The sequence below is a fragment of the Dufourea novaeangliae genome, unplaced genomic scaffold (genome assembly GCF_001272555.1).
Source record: "Dufourea novaeangliae isolate 0120121106 unplaced genomic scaffold, ASM127255v1 scaffold248, whole genome shotgun sequence".
In the NCBI taxonomy this organism is placed as follows: domain Eukaryota; kingdom Metazoa; phylum Arthropoda; class Insecta; order Hymenoptera; family Halictidae; genus Dufourea; species Dufourea novaeangliae.
In genome coordinates, this window is record NW_015374156.1 from 2150958 (window position 1) to 2161474 (window position 10517).

At 32.8% G+C, this 10517-nt stretch overlaps 1 protein-coding gene across 1 annotated transcript; it reads right to left on the reverse strand.

The window, feature by feature from the left end:
• Positions 1 to 950: 950 nt before the first annotated feature.
• Positions 951 to 10517, reverse strand: LOC107191918 (sterol O-acyltransferase 1). The gene is made up of 9 exons (XM_015581066.1): positions 10037 to 10517; positions 9868 to 9941; positions 9246 to 9382; positions 6852 to 7022; positions 6079 to 6227; positions 5851 to 5990; positions 5326 to 5489; positions 3840 to 4113; positions 951 to 1700 (listed from the first exon to the last, which is right to left on the reverse strand). Exons 1-9 carry the CDS (start codon positions 10116 to 10118, stop codon positions 1284 to 1286), a joined length of 1608 nt encoding a protein of 535 aa, XP_015436552.1. The 5' UTR covers positions 10119 to 10517; the 3' UTR covers positions 951 to 1283.

Here is a 10517-nt window from a genome sequence, read left to right on the forward strand (position 1 = left end):
TCGCAAAAAGGTTGCTGAATAAACGTTCGACGATGAATCGATGTCGCGGAAAAATGAAACAAAGAAAAGAAGAGAATTGTATACAGTGCACGGAATATTATTATTCCTTCTATACGACACATCGCGAGAAATACAAATCTATGGAGAGAAGAGTAATATTGTGTATAAATGTATAACCGTATTAGCGCGTGTATGTACATTCAAGTAAACGAGCTGTATAGAGAAAAAAGATCTATAATACATAATGATATGTCTATCAACGACGAGTGTCTTGGAAACACGCCGAATCCTCGAGACAACTATGTAAGCCTTGATAATAAAAATTATTCTCTTTTGAAAAATCGGGTCGCGATCTTACGATATCGTTCGACTGCAACATGCAACAAATTCGAACTTTTTTTTTATCCTTCTAGAGTACCTCGTGTCAAACACGAATCCGGAGGCGGATTTGCTTCATCGCCCTTAGTTTTTGCAAAACATGAGTTTTCGTACAAATTCACGATTAAGAAGAGGTATTACGTGAAATACCAGTCATTTACCACCATTCAAAACCACAAAATTGGATAACTGTATACACTGATATATTCCGGCAACTACGCTCTATCTTTTAATACTAAATTTAAGTTTCTGGCGTTTTTAGTTTTCACGTGATACCTCATTTTTTCCCGAAATCGTGCGTTTTTACGAAACCTTATGTTTTTCAAAAACCTGAAGGTGGTCCTTGCGCTAGTCTTTATTATTTAGTACCTACACTATTGGTATCACGGAACTGTTTATTTCACCAAACAATAGAGTTTCTTTATCTGTAAAATAAAAAACAGCGTTACCAATTTTTTCACCAAAGTCTTCCATAAATCATGTTGGACAGTGCTGAAAACCACCCTGAAGAATAGGAAGAAATACAAGAAAGTGTAGAATCAAAGGAACAGAAAATCAAACGAAATGGTTCATTTCACTGAATCATACATGAATTTATTTACGTCTAATATCACGTCTACAATTTCAGTTGCACACCAAACCCATCGAAACGGGTATCGTTCGACCTCATCATCGTCACCTTCGATCCTCCCTATCAAGTGATCAAGGCCTAATACTGATCGCAATGACCGTCTTCTCCGTTGGAATGACAAACGTCTAGATATCCTGAAATCTATTCTAACCACCGTCTGATTCCAGCTTTCTTCCGTTTCCCCGACTCGGTTCAGTCGCCTCGAGGGACACAATACGCCTTTCACGACCGCATTTTAAAAGTGCTTGGATCGCCCGAGACACCTCGAGCGTGTTCATTTGAAGATGCAGGTCCAGGTTCTCGGGATCACGAGATCGAGGAAATCGTCTCGCGATGGTGGACAGTTCACCCTGGCGAAATATTCCATGCAGTAGAGGCTGGCTATCATACCGTTGCCCAGAAGCAGGGAGAACCATATGAACACGTTACCCGACGATTTCATCGCTGTCAAGCCTATTCCTATGCCTCCGAACAGGGTTAGCATCACTGGATAAAAGAACCGGAAGGTGAACGAGAGGATGTACTCGTGGAAGATCGCCGAAATAAAGAACACCATTAACGTGGACGCGGTCTTGTTACGGGAGGTGACGATCTCGTACATGTCCTTGTAGATGAATGTGTACAGCCAATCGTGGACCACGATGTTCCAGGTCCGATAATACGTCCTGTAGCTCTTCGAGTTCCACCAGTCCTGGAATTCAACGAGGGACACGATAAATTTCAATGGTGTTCCTAGTTCATCGGTGAGTGTAACAAAGTCCTTGAATCGATAAAATGCTTTTCCGGAACTCGAGAAAGTTACGTCGACCGATTGGATGTAACGATGACGAAATCGATCGTGGAAATGATTCTGCGTAACGATCTCGGTGACTCATGGTCGTTGGATTTCTGTCATAGAATTCCGCGGTGGTTTCTCATCGAGCTTTGTAACCGAGTGTCGAAAGTGCACTATTTTTTTGTTGTAGTTTTAACTGTATGAGCAATGGGTATGATTAGGCTTGTCTCGTTTAGGAAGAATAGAAACTGAGAGAATGTTTTTATATACAGGGTGTTTCGTCTAACGGTATTCAATATTTTTCAACAGATTTCGGGAATTTCATGGAAAATATGTTATTAATCAATATTTGTTTGTACGTATAATTGTAACAAATATTGGGAGAATGTATTTCTGTCGCTGTGAACTCGGGGGTCAGTCTGAGTTTTTTTGATGGACCGTATCGCACCCTTGCGAGAACAATGTCACAAATCAGAAATTGTCGATTTTCATTTTATCGTATAAAATATGTATGTTCCAATGTGTTCGTTTCAGCACTCAGAAAAATGTCACAAGTTGAAGTCCAATATTGCAAGCGATATGGTGCTAGTTATACTTTGTTTAATATATGAAGTGCTACGCGAATGAATTCTTTTCGCTCTCTTGAAAAATTACACCTTTTCGGTTTGTGGCATTGTTCTTGCAGGGGTGCGATATAATTTGTTTTCAGTAAAGTGGAGAAGACGTTAACCCTTTAACGGTGTGAGGAAATGACCATTTTTTGGTCATATGTTTTCACTTAAAAAACTCAAGGTGACCTTGGGTTCACTATGAAAAAATTGTATTTTTGAAATATTTGTTATCGCCATAGGTTGTCCATTTAAAACAGATAAATTTTGCTTAATAACTTCTTTTTATTACATTATCACAGACGGCTGAAAAATTGTGGATATCGCTAAACTGAACACCCTGTATATAAACCATATCTGACGAATACTGTAATGGCCATTAATTGGTATAGTTTTTAATTATTCTCTTTGTATTAATTATGGAATTGTCTGTAGAAGAAACTCAGTTGGTCTCTACTGTAAGGGAGGTACAGTAGATTTTCATTGTCTCTAAATTTTCAAATTTGGTCCTGTTAAGATTCCTACTCGGTACTGTAATAATTTTCACTAGAATTGTTAGTTTCCTTCTAGTCACAAGAGGTGAGTCACCCTCCATAAAACTAATGACTGTTGGTCCATTACTGGGCTGTTGAGAGAAACCGTAGAAAGTAGGTTTGCGAGGCAGAGTATTAAAAAAATAATTCGAGAAGATAAAAACTCGACGTGAAAGCATAATACTAAACTTTCTTATAAATTTTGTTGTAATAAAATGTATCGGGTCGGCCGGAAAGTCGCACAGTCAGCGATAAAATTATTGAAAAAGAAACGTTATAAAAATTTCATTTTAACACGAGCCTTATAGAATTGTAATTACTGAGAAGTTAATCATTTCTTATTTAGTTACAAAAAATAACATTTTCATAAAAAACTAGGTGGCTATAGATTTTTTTACGGAGATTATGATAGCATGAAAGAAAAGATATGTTAACGATCAAATAAAAGTAAAAATTAAGATCAAAGTATGCAAACTTAGATTTCAATACATTTGGTAGTATCTTCTATACATGTCTGCAATGAGCGTCAACGTCACCTGTTTTCTTTTGGTTTGTTCGACGAAATTTCCAATTTTTTCTTAAAAATACAAAAAAATTTACAATAAGGAAAAAAGATTGTTGTTTTTTCCACTGATTTGTCAATCTTTTTCCATTTCAGCATTTTGAAGTAGTTTAAAATATTAATCATTCGAATTAAATTGGTAAAATTGATAAAAAGTATAAAACTCCATATGAAGTCCCAGCTGGATACGACACCAAACGCGCGAGCTACCTTAAGTCTACTTTGATCGACCAGGTCTAAATTAGGTAATATAATACTGTTACAATAAACAACATATGGATATACCTATGCCCTTAAAAAAGGTACGAACTTTTGGATTAGCCAAATATATTTGGAATTAGCGAGTACTCACTTTGTAGAACATCTTGTCGCTGAATCGCAAGATCTCAGCGCAGGCGTTCATCCAAGAGTGCAGAAGAAGGTAGAAGCCGCTCACAAACAACAGTATTCCAGGTGTTATCGATGTAGTAATATTTAGGGCCAACATTCCCACTTCGATCGGCTGTGTACCGAAGTCTTCAAATGTCGGCTGTAGCAGTCGTTGATATAATAGTCCGACAAAGACGATGACCGTCGCTACTTCGGCGAAATTGACTAGGACGAAATTCCATCGAATTTTCTTCGTCCTGTAGAAGTATACATAATATTATTTAATACTAGAACTACCAAATTCGTTACAATGATGGATTGCAGATTTCTTATTTTACCATTACTGAAGTTACAGTGGTGCTTTTACCGGAATTTATGTTCACTTTTAATTTATTATGAATTTTATATTACACTATATTATGCTAGATTGTATTATATATTATCTATATTACGATATTGTACAATTTAATTTAGTGTACATTCAAGGCTGCTAGTTCTAGGGTTAATTTCAATAGGTATTCTAATCTTTCTTATGGATTAGGTGTACCAATAAGTAATCCACCATCGTTTCATTCATACTGGCAAAGCAATTTAAATTGTAAATAGCTTTTTTGTTCTTCTGCCCAGTTAAAATGACGGAGAATGATGGAAACAGATTACGAGTACTATTAATATGTATAACTAAGGGTTTTGAATTATTTTTAATTTTCAGAAAAATAGTGGTCTACTTATTAGTATATCAAATAATTAGGAGCTTAACGATGCAAATTTTCAATTTTTTTGTAGTATCTATTTTATCTGAAACAGTGTAGTGACGGGCAAGGCACGATTTCGAACTACTTGTCAAACAAGCATGATGTATGTTTCCTTCTAATGAGTTTTGATGTATTCTAGACGTGTCTTAATTAACCCACATTTCAGCGTGACAAGAAGTAACAAAAGAGATAGATCAGCTTTTTGTGATAAACTGATTAATATTTGCATCACGTGTTCCAGATGCGCTAATCACTCGCGATAACATAATGGGTCTCGATAGGTAAGGAAATTTTCAGAACAAGAACAATTTTGTTCGGAGATAATAATGCGTTTTGTCAACGATATCGTCAAATTGATAGTATCTTTTTGTGTCATTGTTAAATTGCGAAAACACACGTCTCTTGAAACGCAAGTATAACTTTTTTTTTTTATAAAGACTCCAAATTATTTTTCGTGTTAATTTATAATTCTGAATTCTACGAAACATTTTAATAACAAATTTATTAGTAATATATTTATCTAAAGTAGGTACTACGATAACTTTGTTGCATCAATACTAATATTATGGATTATAAATGCATTATTCCATTAATCTCAAAAAATTTTTTGCACGATAAAATTAAGTATTCGATCTTGTAAACGAAGTTAATTTTTATTTCGTATTAAATGGTGCATGTGATACTAAACTAGTTCTGTATGAAAGTATAACTTACCTAGGATAACTGTCTTGGTAGATCAGAGTCGGAGCGAACATGAAATAAATAAATTTGGAGAAGTCTGGCGGATTTGGGGCTGTCATCTCTGAATGCGGTTTGTACGATAAAAATCTTGGGGCTACGGTTCTGACAAAGGCGTGTGTTTTCATTACCATTCGAGTCTAGACGAAACACAAGAAAATATATTTTTATACTATAATTCTGGCAATATCAAATATAATATTAACATTGATATTATTTACAAAAATTATTCAAGTTACATGTTATATATCTGCAATACACACGATTATTGTTTATTAAAAAAGCACTATAACATATTAAACAATGTATGTTAGTAGTTATTGAGCTTGCATTTTGCACGTGAATGTTATTACTTTTTATTCAATTATAGTCAGTTGTGCTTATATTCCGAAAAAATAATGTATTCTTTTCGTGTATGCATATAATATTTTTTGATAATGTTATACACTGACCAATATTTTTTTATTAATTCTGAGTAATAGACAAATAACTGCTACGTACTTGTTCCATAAGTATAATCAGACTGGACGCTATTGGTAAATCTTCTTTGAGCACAGATCTCGTGGGAAGTATGATGAATATAATCTCGTAGACAATGAAGCTTAGTAAGGCCCCGTAGTCCCAAATTTTTCTAGCGAATGCTGTTAAATGAATTTATTGTTATTTTTTTTTTTAATACATACGATGATTACTGATGTTAAACAGCAAGGTTAATTTCGTACGACTTACATTTTGGTTCCCACTGAGCGCGACGAGTAGCCCAGTAACAAAAAGCTGCGTAAACTCCGGAAGTAGAAGCTGCCATAAGGCTCCAAACGTAAAAGACTATTGAAAATTTGGCAAAGCCCTTTTGTATCGTGCCGAGAGCGAAATCTGGTCTAAAAAAGCAATCTTTCTGACGTTTTTACTGACCTTTTTTTTTACAGTCACATTATAAGATTATTTTAAAGAAATTATATTTTGATAAGTTAATATTTACTATATTTAACCACACTGCGCATTTCATGCATTTATAACATACTCCAGTGTCGAATATACGATAGAATTTTACAAAATTGAATTTTTTTCATTTTGAATCCAATGAAACTAGGGTAAACAAATTTCTGTTTGACTCCAGTTTCTGTAAATTAATCTGCAAACATCTATATTCGTATAAATATCTAGTCTACAGATCACTATTAACACTCGATGTCAGAGTAGGTAAGAATCACCTATAAATATCAAAATTTGCAATAACGTAGTAATGATGTTAAATACATTATAATGTTTTTCATTTTTAATTTAAAAAAAAAAACGATTTACCATTTTCGAGATTGAAAAATGGAGACAAATTTTCTATTTAAAAGAACGATACAGTAATTGTTTTTGCATGAGTATGTAACTGAGTTTACTAGATTTTAGTCAATATTAAAAATGGAGTATTTCATTTTGGGTCACCCAATATGCAGTGTACGATAAAGGCAAAACAAGAACTAGTGTCAGTTCGGTGCTATTGTACTTACGTTCCTGTCGTTCGAATGTCGTATACAGCAGTGTGTATCAATAGTAATATCAATACCGATATGATGAGATTGTATATTGCGCGGATGTGTTTGATTTCGTAAAGGTCGGTCAGCACTGAATTCCTCGGCAGAAATTTTTTGTTGGGCAGAGTGTCTCCTTTCGTTGGTTTACTACGAAAGTATTACATTACTCATTATACAGATTCTCAAGTTTATTAAAATATTAAGTTCCTTTTAATTGAATTGCAAATACAAATTAATCGTTCGTAATTATCCACAGTTACAGAATTTAATCCAGGTTTCATTCTTTTACAATTTTTCATTCTTTTTCATTCTTTTACAATTATCATTATAAAGATTCTTAAGTTTATTAAAATATTAAGTTACTTTTAATTGAATTGCAAATACAAATTAATGATCAGTAATTATTCACGGTTATATAATTTAATTCAGATTTCATTTTCTTGCAATTTATTCGTGTTTTTAATTTCAGTTTTTATTCTCAAAACAAACGATTCGTATTTAAGAATAATGTACATATGTGAAATATAAATCAGTAATAGACATGTTTCATTTTATTACCAGGAGATAGACATACCTATTTCACATGAAATAAAAATTGTAATAAAATTATTACAAGAATTTTCTGTAAATAGGAATATTTCTATTTACAGGAAAATCCTCCAAGCAAAGATAAGGTGGAATTGTATAGTTTGTTATCGCCACGTAACTCTTTATTTTCATGTAAACAGTATCGAATACTAGCCGAGTACGAGTGCACTTAACTTTGTTCTGTATATGGAGCCTTCGTGATAACGTTGTCAGAATACATTCAAATTACATAATTAGATATTGAGTTTAATAAAACTGAAGATTTCAATAATTTGTGAGATTTCGTTTCAATGTATGAGTTTTATAATCTTAATTAATTTAAATATAGATGATCTATAATAAGATCTTGAAAGATAACACAGTACAACGATAATTATCAAAATATTTTTCTGACTTAAAACATTTATGTGACAAATGCAAATTTTGCTTTCTCTTCTCTGTGAGAGTTATTTCATTTTAATTTAGGAATTCATAGCTTCAATTTACGCAATGAGAACAGGAGCCAGAATTACTTTATAATTCCATTTATACATATAGTATATACTACTTGATGGAAAATTCCTCAATTTACAGAAATATTTCATGAATTCAAAAGTTTAAGCGTTAATCACTACAATTCTTATTGTTGTTTTCTTAACTGACTATTGCGTCCGTCTATTTCAACAATCAATTTTGTCTGAAGAAAAACTATATGAAACGAGTTAATGAGATTAACGTTCCGGTTATAATTGTGCAATAACTGCTGAACAATAGACTGCGGTTGTTATGCATTTATAGAATACTTGAGTGTCTACGATTTAACATAGTAAAAAGCTTAATGAAATTTTGGAAGGTTTTTATTTCACTTAGAATCCAAAAGAATCCTTAATAGTGTAAAGAAATTTCTATTTCATGTTAGTTTCTGTACATTAATCCGGGAAAATCTATATTTGCCTAAACATTCGCAGTGAAATAATAAAGATATCGTGAGTGGGCGAATTTCTAGCTCATTTTTTATTTTATTTTTAGGTAACGTCACTTTTATTTCGCGAAAATAATCATGCAGCTTTTTTTCGAATAAATTGTAATTTCTATTCCATTTTATGTTCCGTGTACAAATATGACAGAGTTCTGTAGGTAGATTCGTCAATCCGGGTCAAAGTAGTTAAGTGCACGCGTACTCGAGCGATCTTCAAAGTAATGTAGTTCGCAATTGAACGTTCATGTGAGATACTGGTGGTTTCGAAATATTTATTCTTCGACAAAAATTATTGTGGAGTGTAATAGAATATTCATAACAGTCATTAAAATTATTTTGTGTTCGTAACGAACATTTCAAATTCTATCGATTTCTATAATTTGATGAAATTAATTTTTTTCGTAAAAATATGTTTTCCTTTTTAATTATTCTTAACAATTCTAATTAATGGTATTTAATTAACAATGATAAAAGATAACGAAGTACTATCAAGAATTACTTTGAAATTATTTTCTAAAGTTTGTAGTACGATATACAATAAATGGTGAATAATAGAATATTTATAACAGTAACTAAAATTATTTTGTGCTTGTTCGTGACAAACACAAATTTTTAATTTTATCGATTCCTATTGTCTGATGAAATTTCTTTCTTTCCTAAAAATATGTTTTTCTCTTTCATGGTATTTAATTAACATTGACAAAAAGAAACGAAATACTTTCAAGAGTTATTTGGACATTTTTTTGTAAGTTTGTATTACGATGTATAAATTGAGAGCAATTGAGTATTTATAACATTAATTAAAAACTATAAAGTACAGTTACCTTCTGTTGCTGTATTTTTCTGAGTCAACAATGTCTTTGGACTCGCTTGATGTTTCTTTATCCATTCTTTGTAAAATGTCCGATACCATGCAGTTCATTCGGTTATTGACAAGCTCTAAAATATCTTGTCTTATTTCCTGTAAAAGGGATCATTTCACTTATCATTTATTCAGATACAAAGAAACAAGCATTGTATGATTTGTTTATGACACACATTTTTTATCCAATTTCGAAATGTGAGTAATTATCTCTGTTATCTAGACTAATTTTATCATTATTGGGCAATTATGTTTTATTCTAAACGACACCTGTTCAACCATTTGTCGAAATCAGCATTTCTTTTTCCGTTCTTTACTAATTACTTGATCAAATAAAGATAAATTATACAATTAAGTCCTGAATTATGAGAAGAAGCATGTGATTGTCACATTTTTTCAGTTTTCAGTCACATATAATAAATAAAGCAAAAAAGTAGAATTCTTAAAATTAGCAGAAGATAATAAAAATAATCGAGGGAAAAGACAATTAAATATCCGTCAATTATTAATAACAATTAATTATCAATATATGATTTGATGAATATATAGAGTACTTTTATTTGACAAAATAAAAGATTTCATACCTGCATTTGTCCTTGCAGTTCGTTACTAATCATTTCCTGTATTCTACTCTCTTTCGGTTCCATGATTTCGGCATCTGTAAGAAAAAGCACAACCGTCAACATGTCGTACAAAATGATGTTTTCCACGTATACCATCAACATCGATATAAAAATTCATCAGCACACCTACCGTGTTTCTTACGATCCTCCGGGCATTCACTAAATTTCTCGATAGGAACCGGCTTTCCATTGGCTACGCTCATTTTTCCCATTTTTTTTCTCTTCGATGATCGATCTATGGTTCCATATTCAATAGCTTATTCGGTATTTATAAAATCAGTATCACAAAATTCTAACAATCAGATCCTACAGAAATTCCATCTGCGGCCAGACTAAGTCGGACCATTTAAATTTCAGCGGGTACGAAATTGAATGAAATTAGAGCGGAGAAAAAGAAAAGAATGGAAGAAGGTGGTGCAGAGATAGGAACGAGCTCGAACTGGATGAGGACGGAATGGAATTAAATGATTATTTGTCGGTTCTTCTAAACAATAATGACCCCGACAAGTGGTTCGGACTGCGTTAAACGCGTCAGAGAGAGAGACGACCGTTTACGTTCGTTGAAGCACGAGCGTCTACTGATCCATTCGATGGATCAAGACCAGAAGTAG

Excerpts from the sequence above, each read along its gene's own strand:
- LOC107191918 (XM_015581066.1), bottom strand. The coding sequence starts at position 10,118 with ATGGGAAAAATGAGCGTAGCCAATGGAAAGCCGGTTCCTATCGAGAAA. Across the intron at positions 9,383-9,867 it reads AACTGCAAGGACAAATGCAG|GAAATAAGACAAGATATTTT; the intron begins GTATGAAATCTT and ends TCCCTTTTACAG. Across the intron at positions 7,023-9,245 it reads GAAAAATACAGCAACAGAAG|TAAACCAACGAAAGGAGACA; the intron begins GTAACTGTACTT and ends ATACTTTCGTAG.